Consider the following 21,566-nt stretch of genomic DNA (forward strand, 5'->3'; position numbering starts at 1 on the left):
CATCAAGCACCAGGACGTACAACATACAATAAGTAGGAGCGATGGGGGGGGTTGGCTATGCAGGGTCTAGGTGAAATCTGAACAGTACATACAATACAATACAGTACACTACAGCGCCTCTCTCTCAGAAGGCCTTATACTGCTGGCATCCTGAAGTGCTTTTATAAGCTTCCGATATGTTACTGTAAAATCCCCCTTGATTATGTGGCTGTGGAATATGAACAATTTGCCATGTGATAGTATGATGTGCTCTGTTGTGTTTTGTTGCGGCCTTTTATGCATCATGCCCCCGTAGTTATGGACGTCAAGACATGCTGACATCCAATAGTCTATTAACACCTCTGCAGATGAAGTGATGGAGCTAGGCCCTGGAACCGGATTGGCTTCATTCATTTCATTCTTGAGCGGCCGATCTGGTTGATGGGATCCGTGTTTCTATCCAATGACCCAGAGAGAGAGAGAGAGAGAGGGCGAGATAAAGACAACTGTGTGTGTCTCACACACAGTTCTCTCTCTCTCTCTCTGGCTCATTGGGGGCATCAGTTAAGGCACCTCGTATGGTCTTGTTTGCGTGTGTGTGTGTGTTCTCACAGATGTGGGTTTGTGGGGCCCAGTCACCGGTAGCACACCAACGTTATGGGGCCCTCAGACATAGTGGGGCCCAAAACCCTGGGCCCCACACCGTTTTTCATTTGTAATGGGCTCAGGAGGCTGCCCTGACATGCCCCCCACTCTTCTTTTACTTGGCCCACAAGGTAGCAAAGTTGAGTTCTGTGTGTATAATTTTTAGGCTCGTGATCGCCCCCTAGGTGGTACTGCACCCTTAAGCACACTTCCTGAAGTGTGTAACGTTCAGCCAATCACATGTGGCCAATTGATCAGCTGCTTGACACATGCTACTCATGCACAAGGGCCACATATTGTGTGAAGGCAAGATTTCACTTAGAGCATGTCAGAAGGTAAGTCTATCTTGACAATTATTTTATAAATATATTTTATATTAATACTATTTTATATATATTTCAGTAATTCCGGTTTCTAGAGTACTATTTTATGCACATAACTAGATATATTTAATTAGAAACCGTTTTTTCTAATATAGCCTAGGCTATGTAGCCACATGTTGGCTGCATGCTGCTGTTAGCCACTAGCTGTAGAATGAATTGTGTTCAAAGTGATACTGTTTAGTCATATAAATTACTTTCATAAAGTATATTTTGCAATACATTTGACATTGTTCCTTGTGGGGGAATTCCCTATTGTGGGCTAATTAGCAGTAGGCTATCTCATGGCATACATCTAGTTTAGCTAGATCCAGTGCTACTAATATTGACAAGTAGGCTAATTAGCCTGTGTTGCTAATGCTACTGATGAGGTGAACTGCGTTTTAGGCAATGCTTTATGCTTTATTATACTACTGGAATATACTTTAGACTGCTTTATTTGTGTTGTTGCTGAATAGCTTTGTGGTGCAAAAAAGTGTCCATGTTTTGAAACTTTGAAACTCCTCGTGTGGTTAGTGGTGTTCGCTGATGTTCCTGTGTTTCGCTACGATCAAGTATCGTAGCGAAATACAGTTTCTGTCGCGTTATAGTTGCCATTTTGTAAATGAAACGGAAGCCGGGACAAAACCGGAACCGGAAAATGGCGGTGATTGTAGTCTTTTTGCTTGGTTCTAGCCATACTGTTGATACGGAGAACCGAGAAAAAAGACTACAAACAATACTTTCATATACTTCCGGTTCTGGTCCAAATACTCGCGTGAGGACTTAAAACGATATCCTCCAGAATGTTGATAAAATGCAGTTGCTTGATGGAATTGTCCCAGCATTAACCAAGGATTCAAGTTATTGTTACAGTTATGAAGACTCAGTTTTAACCCGTAGGCCTACATGTATTGAAAATTAGCAACAGCCAACTGGCTACACAGCACATTCATGTCATGCTGGTTATAATCTCAGTAAATAGAAATACTTCACAACACATCTGTTAGGCCTTTAGACTAATAATGCAAAGGGCTGCTACATTGTTCATAGTTGTTTATCCTATCAAAGAGAGACTGTTATAGTATGTCTGCAATGCGATTGCCCATATGTGCAATGATTCATTTTTTAAATGGTTTTCACAGAGCCATAATGCGAAGAAGGAAGCCAAGAATCCGGCCTGTTGATGATGCAACATCACACATTCTTTCTTCGGGAGATAAGCAGGGGCTTACTCAAAACGTCATTGATGATTACAAAGGTTTGTTGGGTACTTTCGAGTGGCAGCATGTTACTCCCAAAACATTTCTTAGTACTTTAAATACCTACAGTGTAGAATAAAAAGATACAACGACTACATTTCAGAAATGGTAAAAATGCTTGTGCTTCTGCTACAGCAAAATTTGTTAAAGCCATTTATTGGTCAATCAACATAAATGTGTCCAGATAAACTAAGTTCTCATTTACACACCTCAACACATACATTGCTTGTTACATCCTTTACATCCAGTTTGAACCTCTGTATCATTAAAAAGGCTAGGGGTGTAGCGATTCACCGATACGAATCGGTACCCGGTTGGATTAACACAGATGCAACTACATCAATACGTGGGCCCCTTAATCGGTCTATGCACCGAATGCACGTTGCGATCGGTTGAGTGAAGCTTTAGCCAGATGTCAAGATAGCATTGTCAACTCATTTCATTCCGTATCCATACGGATCCGAAAAATGGAATTTAAGGAAGGAATTGTCCCAGCATTAACCACAATTAAGTACAAGTTTAATGTGTTGTATTCCCTCCTTTTAGCATTGATGCATCCAGAGAAGATGGGTCACTTGGACGATTAGCGAATGACGACCACAAATCACCAAACTGTGTCATGAAAAAAGTTAGTGTAAATGACAGAGTACATTTGTGCCTGTTTGCTCTGAGAAACATAGAACCAGGAACTGAAATTGTCTACAACTATGGGGACTCAAAATGGCCCTGGCGTAAAAAGGTGAGTTGGTCAGATTTCTCACTGTGCATCTGATGTGCATCTATAATGCAAAATATTTAACAAGATCTGACATGGGGAAAAACAGAATTGCTATTGTGACCAATATAAAGTGTATTTGCAGTAACAATAGAGATTGGGGTTTTTAAAATGTCCGTCTTTACTATGATCAATTGGCAGCTCCTTACATATAATGGCATGTTGGGACCTAGAAAAACGCCCTTGCCATTTGCTTACATTTGTTATATGATTGTGATATTAATTTGTAAATTAATCCACAATTGTGATAACTCAGCTTTGGAAATGCTTGTCAGTTTCCAAACTGATGTTATTGCATGCACACTTTTACACATTATTAGGCATTGTAAGTCTGAATACATATTACCAATTTGCAGCCTCTAACAGGTTGTTCGGATACTTGTTGGAAGTCATAGACATCCTCTTGGGATTATTATTTGCTGTTTTGGCAATGCTTTTCCTTTATGGTACTTGAGTATCTATTAATATCTTTCAGTTTTCACTGTTTAATTAATTAAATTCCTTTGAGCAAAGTTCTGACCTTTTTTCACATCTCTGCATTCATGCGTAACACCTGCTCTAAATAATTCTACTTTTTTATCTGTTGTGTACAGGAGAACCTTGAGAATGCCAACGTTGGGTCAGATGAACCCAAGCTGTTCCCGGATCATGTTACTACTCAGGTAATTGAATGTTATATAACCTGTAGTTACTCTCCATTTTATGTGGTATCTTTTCTAGCATGTTTGCCAAGTAAGGATGCAACTAATATTCCACCTCGGAAACATCCTGTCCATCATTTAGTAGTAGAGTTCACCTGACCGCACACCTTTCTAGCCTAACCCTCTGGATATCTTTTGAACACATTCATTTATCCTTATGGGGTCCATTCAATTTGATGGTTCAATTTTTGTTGTTGAAATTCACATCACACACACGCACTTGTTTCCAGTCTTGACATAGTGGGGCCCTCCCGTTTTGATTATATTTGAGGTGATTTTAAATACCTTTAGAAATGCTTGTCAGTTTCCAAACTGATGTTATTGCATGCACACTTTTACACATTATTAGGCATTGTCAGTCTAGACACTTGAATCAAACGTATTACCAATTGGCAGCCTCTAACAGGTGGGTCGGATACTTGTTGGAAGTCATAGTCATCCTCTTGGGATTATTATTTGCTGTTTTGGCAATGCTTTTCCTTTATGGTACTTGAGTATCTTATAATATCTTTCAGCTTTCGCTGTTTAATTTATTGAAATCCTTTGAGCAAAGTTCTGAACTTTTTCACATCCCTGCATTCATGCGTAACACCTGCTCTAAATAATTCTACTTTTTTATCTGTTGTGTACAGGAGAACCTTGAGAATGCCAACGTTGGGTCAGATGAACCCAAGCTGTTCCCTGATCATGTTACTACTCAGGTAATTGAATGTTATATAACCTGTAGTTACTCTCCATTTTATGTGGTATCTTTTATAGCATGTTTGCCAAGTAAGGATGCAACTAATATTCCACCTCGGAAACATCCTGTCCATCATTTAGTAGTAGAGTTCACCTTACCGCACACCTTTCTAGCCTAACCCTCTGGATATCTTTTGAACACATTCATTTACCCTTATGGGGTCCATTCAATTTGATGGTTCAATTTTTGTTGTTGAAATTCACATCACACACACACACTTGTTTCCAGTCTTGACATAGTGGGGCCCTCCCGTTTTGATTAAATTTGAGGTGATTTTAAATACCTTTAGAAATGCTTGTCAGTTTCCAAACTGATGTTATTGCATGCACACTTTTACACATTATTAGGCATTGTCAGTCTAGACACTTGAATCAAACGTATTACCAATTGGCAGCCTCTAACAGGTTGTTCGGATACTTGTTGGAAGTCATAGTAATCCTTTTGGGATTATTATTTGCTGTTTTGGCAATGCTTTTCCTTTATGGTACTTGAGTATCTATTAATATCTTTCAGCTTTCGCTGTTTAATTTATTGAAATCCTTTGAGCAAAGTTCTGAACTTTTTCACATCCCTGCATTCATGCGTAACACCTGCTCTAAATAATTCTACTTTTTTATCTGTTGTGTACAGGAGAACCTTGAGAATGCCAACGTTGGGTCAGATGAACCCAAGCTGTTCCCTGATCATGTTACTACTCAGGTAATTGAATGTTATATAACCTGTAGTTACTCTCCATTTTATGTGGTATCTTTTATAGCATGTTTGCCAAGTAAGGATGCAACTAATATTCCACCTCGGAAACATCCTGTCCATCATTTAGTAGTAGAGTTCACCTTACCGCACACCTTTCTAGCCTAACCCTCTGGATATCTTTTGAACACATTCATTTACCCTTATGGGGTCCATTCAATTTGATGGTTCAATTTTTGTTGTTGAAATTCACATCACACACACACACTTGTTTCCAGTCTTGACATAGTGGGGCCCTCCCGTTTTGATTAAATTTGAGGTGATTTTAAATACCTTTAGAAATGCTTGTCAGTTTCCAAACTGATGTTATTGCATGCACACTTTTACACACTATTAGGCATTGTCAGTCTAGACACTTGAATCAAACGTATTACCAATTGGCAGCCTCTAACAGGTTGTTCGGATACTTGTTGGAAGTCATAGTAATCCTTTTGGGATTATTATTTGCTGTTTTGGCAATGCTTTTCCTTTATGGTACTTGAGTATCTATTAATATCTTTCAGCTTTCGCTGTTTAATTTATTGAAATCCTTTGAGCAAAGTTCTGACCTTTTTCACATCCCTGCATTCATGCGTAACACCTGCTCTAAATAATTCTACTTTTTTATCTGTTGTGTACAGGAGAACCTTGAGAATGCCACCGTTGGGTCAGATGAACCCAAGCTGTTCCCTGATCCTGTTACTACTCAGGTAATAGAATGTTATATAACCTGTAGTTACTCTCCATTTCATGTGGTATCTTTTCTAGCATGTTTGCCAAGTAAGGATGAAACTAATATTCCACCTCGGAAACATCCTGTCCATCATTTAGTAGTAGAGTTCACCTTACCGCACACCTTTCTAGCCTAACCCTCTGGATATCTTTTGAACACATTCATTTACCCTTATGGGGTCCATTCAATTTGATGGTTCAATTTTTGTTGTTGAAATTCACATCACACACACACACTTGTTTCTAGTCTTGACATAGTGGGGCCCTCCCGTTTTGATTATATTTGAGGTGATTTTAAATACCTTTAGAAATGCTTGTCAGTTTCCAAACTGATGTTATTGCATGCACACTTTTACACATTATTAGGCATTGTCAGTCTAGACACTTGAATCAAACGTATTACCAATTGGCAGCCTCTAACAGGTTGTTCGGATACTTGTTGGAAGTCATAGTAATCCTTTTGGGATTATTATTTGCTGTTTTGGCAATGCTTTTCCTTTATGGTACTTGAGTATCTATTAATATCTTTCAGCTTTCGCTGTTTAATTTATTGAAATCCTTTGAGCAAAGTTCTGACCTTTTTCACATCCCTGCATTCATGCGTAACACCTGCTCTAAATAATTCTACTTTTTTATCTGTTGTGTACAGGAGAACCTTGAGAATGCCACCGTTGGGTCAGATGAACCCAAGCTGTTCCCTGATCCTGTTACTACTCAGGTAATAGAATGTTATATAACCTGTAGTTACTCTCCATTTCATGTGGTATCTTTTCTAGCATGTTTGCCAAGTAAGGATGAAACTAATATTCCACCTCGGAAACATCCTGTCCATCATTTAGTAGTAGAGTTCACCTTACTGCACACCTTTCTAGCCTAACCCTCTGGATATCTTTTGAACACATTCATTTACCCTTATGGGGTCCATTCAATTTGATGGTTCAATTTTTGTTGTTGAAATTCACATCACACACACACACTTGTTTCCAGTCTTGACATAGTGGGGCCCTCCCGTTTTGATTATATTTGAGGTGATTTTAAATACCTTTAGAAATGCTTGTCAGTTTCCAAACTGATGTTATTGCATGCACACTTTTACACATTATTAGGCATTGTCAGTCTAGACACTTGAATCAAACGTATTACCAATTGGCAGCCTCTAACAGGTTGTTCGGATACTTGTTGGAAGTCATAGTAATCCTTTTGGGATTATTATTTGCTGTTTTGGCAATGCTTTTCCTTTATGGTACTTGAGTATCTATTAATATCTTTCAGCTTTCGCTGTTTAATTTATTAAAATCCTTTGAGCAAAGTTCTGACCTTTTTCACATCCCTGCATTCATGCGTAACACCTGCTCTAAATAATTCTACTTTTTTATCTGTTGTGTACAGGAGAACCTTGAGAATGCCACCGTTGGGTCAGATGAACCCAAGCTGTTCCCTGATCCTGTTACTACTCAGGTAATTGAATGTTATATAACCTGTAGTTACTCTCCATTTCATGTGGTATCTTTTCTAGCATGTTTGCCAAGTAAGGATGAAACTAATATTCCACCTCGGAAACATCCTGTCCATCATTTAGTAGTAGAGTTCACCTTACCGCACACCTTTCTAGCCTAACCCTCTGGATATCTTTTGAACACATTCATTTACCCTTATGGGGTCCATTCAATTTGATGGTTCAATTTTTGTTGTTGAAATTCACATCACACACACACACACTTGTTTCCAGTCTTGACATAGTGGGGCCCTCCCGTTTTGATTATATTTGAGGTGATTTTAAATACCTTTAGAAATGCTTGTCAGTTTCCAAACTGATGTTATTGCATGCACACTTTTACACATTATTAGGCATTGTCAGTCTAGACACTTGAATCAAACGTATTACCAATTGGCAGCCTCTAACAGGTTGTTCGGATACTTGTTGGAAGTCATAGTAATCCTTTTGGGATTATTATTTGCTGTTTTGGCAATGCTTTTCCTTTATGGTACTTGAGTATCTATTAATATCTTTCAGCTTTCGCTGTTTAATTTATTAAAATCCTTTGAGTAAAGTTCTGACCTTTTTCACATCCCTGCATTCATGCGTAACACCTGCTCTAAATAATTCTACTTTTTTATCTGTTGTGTACAGGAGAACCTTGAGAATGCCACCGTTGGGTCAGATGAACCCAAGCTGTTCCCTGATCCTGTTACTACTCAGGTAATTGAATGTTATATAACCTGTAGTTACTCTCCATTTCATGTGGTATCTTTTCTAGCATGTTTGCCAAGTAAGGATGAAACTAATATTCCACCTCGGAAACATCCTGTCCATCATTTAGTAGTAGAGTTCACCTTACCGCACACCTTTCTAGCCTAACCCGCTGGATATCTTTTGAACACATTCATTTAGCCTTATGGGGTCCATTCAATTTGATGGCTCAATTTTTGTTGTTAAAATTCACATCACACACACACACTTGTTTCCAGTCTTGACATAGTGGGGCCCTCCCGTTTTGATTATATTTGAGGTGATTTTAAATACCTTTAGAAATGCTTGTCAGTTTCCAAACTGATGTTATTGCATGCACACTTTTACACATTATTAGGCATTGTCAGTCTAGACACTTGAATCAAACGTATTACCAATTGGCAGCCTCTAACAGGTTGTTCGGATACTTGTTGGAAATCATAGTAATCCTTTTGGGATTATTATTTGCTGTTTTGGCAATGCTTTTCCTTTATGGTACTTGAGTATCTATTAATATCTTTCAGCTTTCGCTGTTTAATTTATTGAAATCCTTTGAGCAAAATTCTGACCTTTTTCACATCCCTGCATTCATGCGTAACACCTGCTCTAAATAATTCTACTTTTTTATCTGTTGTGTACAGGAGAACCTTGAGAATGTCAACGTTGGGTCGGATGAACCCAAGCTGTTCCCTGATCATGTTACTACTCAGGTAATTGAATGTTATATAACCTGTAGTTACTCTCCATTTCATGTAGTATCTTTTCTAGCATGTTTGCCAAGTAAGGATGAAACTAATATTCCACCTCGGAAACATCCTGTCCATCATTTAGTAGTAGAGTTCACCTTACCGCACACCTTTCTAGCCTAACCCTCTGGATATCTTTTGAACACATTCATTTACCCTTATGGGGTCCATTCAATTTGATGGTTCAATTTTTGTTGTTGAAATTCACATCACACACACACACACACACACACTTGTTTCCAGTCTTGACATAGTGGGGCCCTCCCGTTTTGATTATATTTGAGGTGATTTTAAATACCTTTAGAAATGCTTGTCAGTTTCCAAACTGATGTTATTGCATGCACACTTTTACACATTATTAGGCATTGTCAGTCTAGACACTTGAATCAAACGTATTACCAATTGGCAGCCTCTAACAGGTTGTTCGGATACTTGTTGGAAGTCATAGTAATCCTTTTGGGATTATTATTTGCTGTTTTGGCAATGCTTTTCCTTTATGGTACTTGAGTATCTATTAATATCTTTCAGCTTTCGCTGTTTAATTTATTAAAATCCTTTGAGCAAAGTTCTGACCTTTTTCACATCCCTGCATTCATGCGTAACACCTGCTCTAAATAATTCTACTTTTTTATCTGTTGTGTACAGGAGAACCATGAGAATGCCACCGTTGGGTCAGATGAACCCAAGCTGTTCCCTGATCCTGTTACTACTCAGGTAATTGAATGTTATATAACCTGTAGTCACTCTCCATTTCATGTGGTATCTTTTCTAGCATGTTTGCCAAGTAAGGATGAAACTAATATTCCACCTCGGAAACATCCTGTCCATCATTTAGTAGTAGAGTTCACCTTACCGCACACCTTTCTAGCCTAACCCTCTGGATATCTTTTGAACACATTCATTTACCCTTATGGGGTCCATTCAATTTGATGGTTCAATTTTTGTTGTTGAAATTCACATCACACACACACACACTTGTTTCCAGTCTTGACATAGTGGGGCCCTCCCGTTTTGATTATATTTGAGGTGATTTTAAATACCTTTAGAAATGCTTGTCAGTTTCCAAACTGATGTTATTGCATGCACACTTTTACACATTATTAGGCATTGTCAGTCTAGACACTTGAATCAAACGTATTACCAATTGGCAGCCTCTAACAGGTTGTTCGGATACTTGTTGGAAGTCATAGTAATCCTTTTGGGATTATTATTTGCTGTTTTGGCAATGCTTTTCCTTTATGGTACTTGAGTATCTATTAATATCTTTCAGCTTTCGCTGTTTAATTTATTGAAATCCTTTGAGCAAAGTTCTGACCTTTTTCACATCCCTGCATTCAAGCGTAACACCTGCTCTAAATAATTCTACTTTTTTATCTGTTGTATACAGGAGAACCTTGAGAATGCCAACGTTGGGTCGGATGAACCCAAGCTGTTCCCTGATCATGTTACTACTCAGGTAATTGAATGTTATATAACCTTTGGTTACTCTCCATTTTATGTGGTATCTTTTCTAACATGTTTGCCAAGTATGGATGCAACTAATATTCCACCTCGGAAACATCCTGTCCATCATTTAGTAGTAGAGTTCACCTGACCGCAAACCTTTCTAGCCTAACCCTCTGGATATCTTTTGAACACATTCATTTACCCTTATGGGGTCCATTCAATTAGATGGTTCAATTTTTGTTGTTGAAATTCACATCACACACACACACTTTTTTCCAGTCTTGACATAGTGGGGCCCTCCCGTTTTGATTATATTTGAGGTGATTTTAAGTACCTTTAGAAATGCTTGTCAGTTTCCAAACTGATGTTATTGCATGCACACTTTTACACATTATTAGGCATTGTCAGTCTAGACACTTGAATCAAACGTATTACCAATTGGCAGACTCTAACAGGTTTTTGGGAGTTATAGCCATGCTCTTGGGATTATTATTTGCTGTTTTGGCAATGTTTTTCCTTAATGGTACTTAACTATCTATTAATATCTTTCATTTTATGCTTTCTATTTGATTCAATTCTTTTGAGCAATGTTTTTTTTGTTTTAGGTTTATATATCTTCATGGTTGACATAATAATGAAACGTATATTATTTCGAAATTATTTTACCAATTACCTTTTTAGAGACCGTTGACTCACAAGATTGTCCCCAAGAGAACAGTGAAGGTATGTGTCAGAGATTGATTGATTGGTTTGGTTGTTGGTTGAATTATTTAATAATGACCACTGCATGCATTCTGTCTCATGCCCATGGGTGTCCCTGGTTACTAATGAACATCTTTTTCGAGTACACTAAGGCACAAGTACTATATAGTTACATACACATATGTGCATCTTCAGGTATGCTGGAAGGAGAGGAGACAGAAGATGCAACTTTTTTGTCAGAAGGTACCACCACACTTAATGCCAATAAGATGAGTTACAATTATGAGGACAGTTAGGCATGGAACTTTTCAGTGCGTGCAATGCATGCTTTGGTACAAGTTCATTTCATTTTTTTGGTATTTGTGGCATAGTGGTGCATCGGTTTCCCCATGAAACAGTGAGAACAACTTTACACTGTTGGTAGAAGTGACGTCTACATAAAGTATTGCAGTACATGTGTGTTTTTTCATATTTTAAGTCAATGTGTCTGTCTGATCCATTTGTGCCATTTTTTATTTGTACCAAACTATCAGAAGTACAGGGATCAGAGGATGAGACTGCATCAACCCTGCTAGAAGGTACCGCCTCTGTGAACTCCAAAAAGAAGAGATTGGCAAGAAAGAGAGGTAAAATTAGAAGACTAAAGCAGAATAATGTTTGGTATGCCCCATCCATTTTAAGAAGAGATGCAATATTATACATTTTAATACCTTAAATCTAAACATCTGAGTGCATCTGAATTAGTGCCAAAGTAACAAGAAAAAATGGAAATTATTCTAATCCAGACAACATTTGTAATGTTTCCTTTATTTTTCCTTAACATTTAACATTTCTGTATCATGTATTTGTGTAAACTAATATGTGTATGCAACTACAGGAATATCAGAAGACGAAGCCACACCTCTCACAACATCCGGCACAAAGAAAAGCAAGCCATCAAGAAAGAAAGGTGAGTTTACATTGAATTATGTAAATCTGACTTCATATGATTTATTGAAGAATTATATGATGTGATCAATCCTAGTGTTGCTTTTACCATTAAGACTAAGGGCCCTATCTTGCATCCGGCGCAAGTGACTTAGTCACTGGCGCATGTGTCGTTGCTAGTTTACAACTGGCGCAGAGCGTTCTTTTCCCACCACCGCCACCCGCCGGTAAATTAGGGATTGATCATGCGCCCCAAGGGGCGGTTCGGCGGAAGGAGGAGGCGTGTTCTGGCGCAAACGGTATTTTGCCGTTTCTGAATACCATTGCGCTACTGACCAGGAAATACCTGGTTTAAAGTCAGTGGCGCGTTGTTCAGATGCTATTTTAAGGGCGCATGCATACATGCGCATGCGATGCATACGGATTGCTTGTGCACCCCGCGCATAAAGTTTGCTTCTCCCATCTACCTAGCCTCACATTCTTTGTAAATTATTTGGGAAAGAACAGCTGATGCAGCAGTAATAAGTTGTACTTTTAAATCAATGCATCTGCAAACACCGTACAGCAAACACATATTTTCTTGACACAGACATCGTGTAGGCCTACATGCCCATAACTTTTAGGATTGATGAGTATCTGATCGTGAAAAACATTGTTTTACCGCGAGTGAGTGTTAAAAAGAATGAATGAATGCGGGCGCGCGTGTGTGCTCTATTTAAACACACGCAAACTAAACACGTAACGTATAATACAGTCAATGGCAATGTCTATTACCGCGGGGACACATGCATATTAGGATAGCATACAATACTGATAAGAAACAATGTTTATAATGTATTGCGTATATCATTAAATAGAACCACAGTTACCGCATATCATATGTTATATCATATACGTTTTCTTTGCCGAAATTTATTTGAGGACTTCCATGTGTGAATTAGGCCATATTATTTGGCAATAAACTGAGCCATTTGTAGTTTGAAATTCATGTGCATCTGTCTCATCGGAGACTGCAGCCGCGCTGTCAAAATATCAACTCGTCCGATTCAAATGCGCTCATGGCTCTTAAAGGGGATGGGAGCTGGCACTCTCATTGGTTTGTTGGACGTTACGCCCAAACCACACCTACGGGTAACTAGGCTGCTTCAGACCAACACTTTTGACACTTGCGCCGCGACGCAAGTGTCATTTATCCGCCTGTAAAATAGCGATAGCGCCGTAGAACCGCCCACAAAGCTACTTGCCCTTCCCACTTGCGTTTCAGACCGTTAAAATAGGGCCCTACGTTTTAAAATCACTAACATTTTCTACTTTGCCAATTTAGGTACAAAACCTGCCATCAGAAGACCATGGACACCAGAGGAGTGTGCAGCAATTAAGAGGCAATTGAGAAGGTTTTTAATAATGAATATGACACCGGGTAAGGCAGATTGTGAAAAATGCCTTTCCGAAGAACCCGAGGCACTCAAAAACCGAGACTGGAAGGCAGTAAAATACTTTGTGAAAAACAGAAGTTATGAACAGAGAAAGAAATCGATGTAAGAAAAAATAGGAAAGGTTTTTTTCTCATCTCTTGGATTTTTGGATTGATGCAAAAGTCAGGTTTTATTACCATGCAAAATGGTAGAAATGTTCACAATACAGTTCACAAAGGTTCAACCTATGCCTGCCTTCGGCATTCAAGCTATTGTTAAAAAAATGTTAAGTTGTTGCTGTTTGATTTCGATTTTCATATTCACGTCATAAGAACTGAAACTACCGATGGCATTATGGTCTTTTTTTGTCACTGTACCATAACAAGTAATACTCAAAGTTGAATAAAAGTGAGAAATGTGAGTAAACTCTGATTATTTAATTACTCATGGATAGAAATCGGACAAATGGAAGAGGGAGGTCGATGTTCAAGCTGGAAAGTTAAAAAAAAAATCATGCCTTGCTGATGCCTAATCCTGCCCAGGAGGACAAACCAAAGATTTCTCTCGATTTTTGGTCATATTGTAAGCGGCACTTGTAGGCATGCTGTATAGGCTGTTTCCTTAACCTCTATGGTGGCTGGGGTGGGAATATCTGACCCCTGAATTCAAGAAAGTGATGCAAATCAAGAAGCGTGTAGGATTCAAACTCCAAAGGGGTTTATTGGGACAAAAATAAAATAAAAAACCTAAAGGTTATCTAGGAATAACAGAATAAAACGTTGCAAAGATAACATGAATTCAGATTGAGCACTCCTTGGCTTATTGTTGAAGACTTTCCCTTACCTCTCCAGCCACACACCAAAGGTAACATCACCTGCTGAAGTAGAGGTGTCACAGTCCAACCAATAAGCAGAGTCATGCAGGTCTTTCACTACAGAAGAATATGACACTATACTCAAATAGGGTAGCATTAAATTGTAATCCAATAATTAATTACTATGGGCCCCATTATGTGGGAAGAATAAGAAATATCTGTGTGTTTGACCGTGGACCTTACAAGGTAGCAAAGTTAAAAACGGGGCCCCAAAATGATGGTAAAAAACTTTTTCTTAAAAAGTTGAAAATTTTGCTTAATTGAAGTGATAGTTGTGATCAGGATTTTTTGCTTATGTTGCCTGATTTTTTGTGTAGCTGTAGAAGCACTGGAAAGGGTGGACCCCATAATGGTGGTAGTGTTAGGTGGACCCCGAATAGTAGGAAATGTGAGTATGTGTGTGTGTGTGTGTGTGTGTGTGTGTGTGTGTGTGTGTGTGTTTGTGTGTGTGTTTATGCGTGTGTGTATGTCTGTGTGTGTGTGTGTGGTAAAGGGGAGGTATCCTGCTCACCATAACCTAATACTATAATAATAGTATTAGGTAGCACTTCACTAAATAAAGTAAAAGTGCTGTAACATCAAATCCACACTGCCACTTAGTGAGCCTCCTAGATACATCACATCAATGCGTGTGTGTGTGTGTGTGTGTCTATGTGTGTCTTTTTTTGTGTCTGATTGTGTGACTATTTGTGTGTATTAGCAGTGTAGAGTAGGGGCAAGATAGAGATTTCACTGCTACACAAGCACATTTTTTACTGAGACCTAGCTAAATGTAATTTATTATTTCCTGTTATCGTAATTTCACCATATTTCTTCAAATATCCAATAATTGTGAGCAAATTATGTACATGCACGCAATATAGCGCACGCATAGACAACCTTGCCATCTATTAACAAATGCTTTCTCAAATTCTGAGTTGGGTGTCCTTGTGGGTCACTACAGTGACCGACTAGACATTAGTCCCAGAAAAAGAGACACAAACAAAGAGGGACAAAGAGAGAGAAGGAGAGAGAGAGAGAGAGAGAGAGAGAGAGAGAGAGAGAGAGAGAGAGAGAGAGAGAGAGAGAGAGAGAGAGAGAGAGAGAGAAGGGGATGGGGAAGGGGGTAGAGAGGTACAGAGTGTGATAGCGAGTCAAACAGAGAGATCGACATATAAACTGTTTTCCTTAAGCACATTCATGCCTTTATTCGATTGATGACACCATCCTTGGATTAGGTGCACATCTCAGTTTAATATTGTTTTTTCTGTTTTGTTCTTCAGTTGTTAGGATCTGGTTTACCACTCAGGGGAGGAGATCCAAACACTAGGCGCATTCTTAGCCATACCAGATCTGTGAGGAGAATGTTGTTGGTGAAACATCTTCTAAATCAGGCTTTGAGTTGGAGTTGAGGTTTAGGCTGGAACCAAATGCATGGTCCCTTACATTGAATATGAATAAACAGCATATAGTTATAGTTATCATTTATAAGTTATAGTTATACTGTCACATTGAACAATGGGACACAGAAGGTCATGAGCGGGTTGGAGAAGCAGAGCAGAGAGGATCAGGTATGATGAATGAACAACACCACTCTCCTGGAAGTATTTATTTGAATGCTACACAGACTAACCGTTTTCAAAACATTTTCTTTAATATGAAAATATTTCATACATACTAAAATAATTATAATAATAATAATCATAACTTATATTTACAACCAACCTTGTGTTTAGACCCAGGGCCTTATATGAGCCTCAGAGTTAAGAGAAAGGACATCTGAGCGCACCTCGTCATATAACCCAGGCTCTGTGTGCGTGTGTGTTTGTGTGTGTATGTTTGTGTGTGTGGTTGTGTATGTTTCTAGGTGTGTGTCTGTGTATGTTTGTATGTGTGTGTGCATGTGTTTCTCTGTGTGTGTGTATGTTTCTGTGTGTGAGATTGTGCGTATGTGTTTGTGTGTGTGTGCGTGTGTCTGTGTTTGAGTGTGTGCGTCTGTCTTTGTGTGTGTGTATCTGTGTGTGTGTGTGTGTTTGCCTCTTTGGGTGGCTGGTGTAAATGAAACTATTAATTGAACGAACAAAGAACGTTGTCTTGATCTCTATCTCAGCGGCCCGTGAAATTAGCTACTTTGTGGGTGATTGTATCTGTTTGTGATTGTGTGTCATTTTGTGCATTTTTTTGTTTGTGTGTGTGTGTGTGTGTGTGTGTGTGTGTGTGTGTGTGTGTGTGTGTGTGTGTGTGTGTGTGTGTGTGTGTGTGTGTGTGTGTGTGTTGGGTTGAAAGGCTCCATGGTTTAGCATGCATTTCATTGAGCAAATGTGTAAATGTGTGTGCAATGCATATATACAGTATATACAACTATGTATTTATCTATGTGTGTGCATGTGTGTGTATAAGTCAGTGAGTGCTGGAGCGTGTGTGTGCGTGCTCAGCAGTGTGCGCCGTCAGAGTGACAGCGAGCGCCGTAAGCACATTTCCAACAGGCTAATTAAAGCTCTTCTGGAATAAGGCAGCCTTATTAACATCTTACCGCTCCCACTGAAGCTTTCTTAGAACCAAGCCTGGGATCAATGCTCTTCATTAGGGGCGGCCCTGTACTGCCACCCGCCTCCTCTCCCCTCCCCTCACCCCACCTCCCATATCCACACGCAATAATGCTTGCAAAGTCTTAAGGTACAAGTGTGTGTGTGTGTGTGTGTGTGTGTGTGTGTGTGTGTGTGTGTGTGTGTGTGTGTGTGTGTGTGTGTGTGTGTGTGTGTGTGTGTGTGTGTGTGCTCCCAGTGTCCCAAAGTGTACAGTGAGCACACATAAATGCTTATTCATGTAAATGCATAAATACAACTACAGACCTCAGTTGATTTTATAATGAAGCCTTTCTGCTCAATCATTCAGTGGCTTTCAGATCACAAACCATCATGGTACAAGACTGAAATGATATATATAATCGGCAACCAAATGCATTTTTCTTACGACTATATAATAGCAGGCCTGTCAGACACAGTCCTCACTCACACACACAGAACGCGCAAACGCACATATACACCAAGTGTATGTCCGAGTCCACCGTGCCAGTCTTCAGATGGACAGTCTGTAGGATATGGATGCACTAACGGTGAACTATTCATGATGACTGTAGAGCCCAACTTTTGGAACCTTTAACTAATTTGAGACGAAATTTAGAATATCGATCAATTAGAAATGGAAGGTAAATGTAGTCTTCCTGTTCTTAGTTTTGATTGGCTCCATCTGATTAAAGTTTCAGTCCTTTGCATTGTCTCTCTCCCTTCCTGTGGTCATGTTCTCCTTGCGGTCCTCCACCATCTCCCACTCCCAGTACATCCACTCATCCCTCATCCATCCACTCATCCATCCACTCATCTATCCACTCATCCATCCACTCATCCCTCATCCATCCACTCATCCATCCACTCATCCATCCACTCATCCATCCACTCATCCCTCATCCATCCACTCATCCATCCACTCATCCATCCACTCATCCCTCATCCATCCACTCATCCATTCACTCATCCATCCACTCATCCATCCACTCATCCATCCACTCATCCCTCATCCATCCACTCATCCATTCACTCATCCATCCACTCATCCATCCACTCATCCCTCATCCATCCACTCATCCATCCACTCATCCATCCACTCCAGAGTCCTCAGGTCTGCTCTCTGGTGCAAGGCGACGGCTTGTGCCAAGGTTTAATCGTTGGCCTCCCCAGGCCTGCTGACTCCTGCAAAGATCAGAGGCAAGAGGCAGCGAGCTTGGACTGGGTCCGTCCTAACATCTCAGACACGCACAGACACAAGCATGCGCGCACGCGCAAACACACACACACACACACACACACACAAACATGCACACACACACACACACACACACACACAAAACCACGCAAACACAGAAAATAAAAAATAATAAATCCTTGTCCACCCCATCAATTAATTACACATTCCCATCGGAGTTATAGCTTGTGTGCATAAGCAGTTTATGCCTAACCACCCTCACACACAAACACAAACAAAAATATATACACAGCCGCAAAGGCACACACACACGCACACACACACACTAACACAGTCCCCCCACGTAAAATTACTAATTCATTTGTATGGAGAGCAGGATTAACAGAGGCGCAGGCAGGAACATATTTCTCAGGTTCCCCTGGGGGCCATTGCTGCTGACTCGTGTCATATTTACAGTGTAATTGATTTTTAAACACGCGCGTCGCTCTCTAGTCTATCTCCGGAACGGTTTGTACACTCTCTTTTCTCTCCACACCTGTCTTGCCCATTATCGGTCTCCCTCCCCCTCTCTAGTTCCCTTTCCTCTCTCTCTCTCTCTCTCTCTCTCTCTCTCTCTCTCTCTCTCTCTCTCTCTCTCTCTCTCTCTCTCTCTCTCTCTCTCTCTCTCTCGCTCTCTCTCTCTTGCTCTTCCCTCATTGGTCAGAATGATGAAGCCTTCTTCTGTATGTAATATTGCTACTTATCTTTCATTTCATGATGAGTATAATCATCATGGCATTTTTCTCCCTCTCTCTGTTTCTCCACCTCTCTCTCTCTCTACTAAATTTTCCTCTACCTCTAGTTGTAATTAAACCCATAAATAACATTTTGGTTCACCTATTACGTAATGAAGCAAGCATAATCATTTTCTCCTTATTTATGAAGCAAGCATCATCATTTTGTACTTATAAGCCGTTTTCACACATTTCCTCCGCATTTTTGCTGCAGGAAATTCAACCCTTAGGGTGATTCACACTTGATGGTGATTCATGCTTTTTATGCAACATCGATGTTCTTTAGACAACAGTAGAATCAACAGGGGTTTAGGGGGTTGGGCTGGATATTACGTAGGGTCTAAAGGCGCGTTCATGGTCCTGGTGATAACGAGACGGCTTGCCAGTGATGATGCTCACGCTTACGTGTGTTCCCGACAGCGACCGTTCATGTGCACCTCGTTGGGAATCGAACTTATTCGAGTTTTTTATATTATATATTTTATATTATATATTTATACTACTACAGAACCTAGTAGGATCAGTTTCAAGTTTGCATGCCTTTATTTCCTTGATGCCTATCACCTACTATCCTTTTGCTTTTATTTATGAGAAGCACATAAAGTATTGCCACTGTATGGAAGGCAACACTTGCCCTTATCTACACTGAAAAAAGTAAATCTGGGAGTATGTAATTGTAACATAATTAAGTAAGTGATATTAACATAAAAAAACTAAGTTAGTCTCTTAACATGAATATATCAAGTTGTGAATTAGTCTACATTCGTTCAAAATACAAGTCATTTAGATTTTTTTTCTTAACAAGCTTTATCTAGGTGGCTCAACAAATCTTGTTATGCAGACCCACACAACATACAATTTGTTCGTTATATTTACGCTGCTCCGACTGCGCCCCGTGTGGTGCATTCTGGGTAGCAAACTAGTTCAAACCGCTTGTCTCAGGACCGTTGAGGGGAGAAGTTCCAGAACGTGGAGACTGAAGTTTATGGTAAGAATAAAGTTAATGTTGGTGATATAGTTGGTTAAACTCTAAAGTCCTTCAGGTTTTATATTATTTTAGAAATGTATAAGTAAAATAACCGTAAGCTGTAATTTGAAGTAAGCAGGGATGTAGACGGCGCCGGGTGCCGTGTTATCGGCAGCATATAGAACACACCTGTGCTGGGTTAGCCATTAGCGAGGGGTTTAAGATGCAAGTCGGCCGTAAATAAACACCCGTGTGTGCCTGCGTGTGGGTGGCCGCGCTTTTGAGTTAATTTGTGGAGGTTTTTGGTCGCAGCGGTGGCTGTAGGCAGTTAGCTCTGCTTGTTAGCCGCTGAAACGCAGTGAGCACAGCCGCAGGTGATAGACAGCGCCGAGCCCCCTTCACTAGCCATAACATGGAGCATACCAAAATGACGGGGAGAAACTCAGCTAAATACCTGTACCAAGCAATGCCACCCAAACGAAACACTAAAGGTGCGATCACACCAAACGCGACGGGGCGACAAGATCCCATACAAAGTGAACGTAGAGACGCGTAACGCGCGAATTTTTCACGAGAGAAAACCGGCGACAGATTTTGATTTGTCGCGCCACAATTTCGGCGTGCACAGGCGAGCGCGTTCACGAGGATTTGTGGCGCGACAAATTCGCTCGAGTTCAAATATTTCAACTTTGACGCGAATTTCAAGTGATAACAGCCAATCAGCTTCAACAGCGTGGCCACTGAGTGACATGTGTAACGTAACAGCCAATCAGCGTTCAACCGTCAAACTCAGCGCAGTGCAGTCCGGGGTGAACTGCGGCATGGAGGAGAAAGTGATTGTTGCCGTTTGCGACTCCCGGAGCTCTATATATAATAGTACTATATAATATAATATAATTGAACATATAATATCACGGCCAAAAGCTCTCTGCGCCTCCGGATGGCCGTAGTGCGGGGAGCTCTCGTAGGGATTGGGCTTCTCGGGGTTTGTTTACCGGCGTTGCTATGGTTTCCGGTCTTGTGTGTTCCAACGGTTTATTAGGTAGGCCTATCTAATAAATATCTGTCTAATCAATACTTCATTCACTGCCTCTTCCGTGGTCATTACAATATTATGAATAGACTGCGTCAGGTCCTCCGACGTCTCTCCCTCTTCCACAAAAGGTAAAGACATGCAATGGTGGTTTTCTTGTTGTGGCGCGACAAATTCGACAAAACTTGCACAGCGACAGATTATGATGTGTGGCGCGACCAAACTTCGGCGACAACGCGACCGGGCGAAAAATGTCGCGTTTGGTGTGAACGCACAGAAAGAATACATTCAAGCTCGAAAAACACTGCTAGTTAGCTAGCTCGTCTGAAATGTAATGTAGAATGAGGGTTCGTTGTGGAGGTATACATCTTGATAAACAGGAACGGAGAAACGGAGACGGACTTTATGTTTACACTCCACTTTACTGACCGGTTCCATCACCCTGACAACCACCAACAACCACCACTACCACACACACTGAACCAATCACAGTTTAATATACCAATTAATATACACATGGTCTTAATTCTGACAGTTCTGTAGTAATCTCTAAGGTCTTAGCTTTCTTGTACTTGTACTTTTACCATAGTACAGCTTTAGTTACTTTTGAGATGACAATTTTTCATAGTCTTCCTGCCCAGTGAAAACAATGTTTTTCCAAAGATTAAGTGTTTATTAATGGGTTGAGAAAATGTTCCTACTTTCTGAGTTAAATAAATGATTTACAATGTTTTGTTTTCATGTTCAATAAATTGATTAAACTAAACTACAATCCTTCTTGAATTAGC

At 40.0% G+C, this 21,566-nt stretch overlaps 1 protein-coding gene across 5 annotated transcripts; it reads left to right on the top strand.

The window, feature by feature from the left end:
• The first annotated feature begins 833 nt into the window (after positions 1–833).
• Positions 834–13,816, top strand: LOC115548490 (uncharacterized). 5 transcript variants are annotated; one of them, XR_003977597.1, is made up of 18 exons: positions 834–959; positions 2,129–2,244; positions 2,792–2,984; positions 3,614–3,682; positions 4,354–4,422; positions 5,094–5,162; positions 5,834–5,902; positions 6,574–6,642; positions 7,314–7,382; positions 8,056–8,124; positions 8,796–8,864; positions 9,546–9,614; positions 10,288–10,356; positions 11,028–11,069; positions 11,244–11,291; positions 11,582–11,674; positions 11,926–11,997; positions 13,300–13,816. XR_003977597.1 is itself a non-coding variant. In XM_030363166.1 (15 exons), exons 2-15 carry the CDS (start codon positions 2,865–2,867, stop codon positions 11,621–11,623), a joined length of 942 nt encoding a protein of 313 aa, XP_030219026.1. In that variant the 5' UTR covers positions 2,035–2,244; positions 2,792–2,864; the 3' UTR covers positions 11,624–11,689. The 5 variants fall into 5 exon arrangements, 1 of the variants encoding a protein (XP_030219026.1); XR_003977592.1 differs by lacking the exon at positions 834–959 and having other exon boundaries at positions 2,035–2,244; XR_003977599.1 differs by lacking the exons at positions 834–959; positions 9,546–9,614 and having other exon boundaries at positions 2,035–2,244.
• Positions 13,817–21,566: the final 7,750 nt, after the last annotated feature.

Source organism: Gadus morhua, chromosome 1 (assembly GCF_902167405.1).
Source record: "Gadus morhua chromosome 1, gadMor3.0, whole genome shotgun sequence".
Taxonomy (NCBI): Eukaryota; Metazoa; Chordata; class Actinopteri; order Gadiformes; family Gadidae; genus Gadus; species Gadus morhua.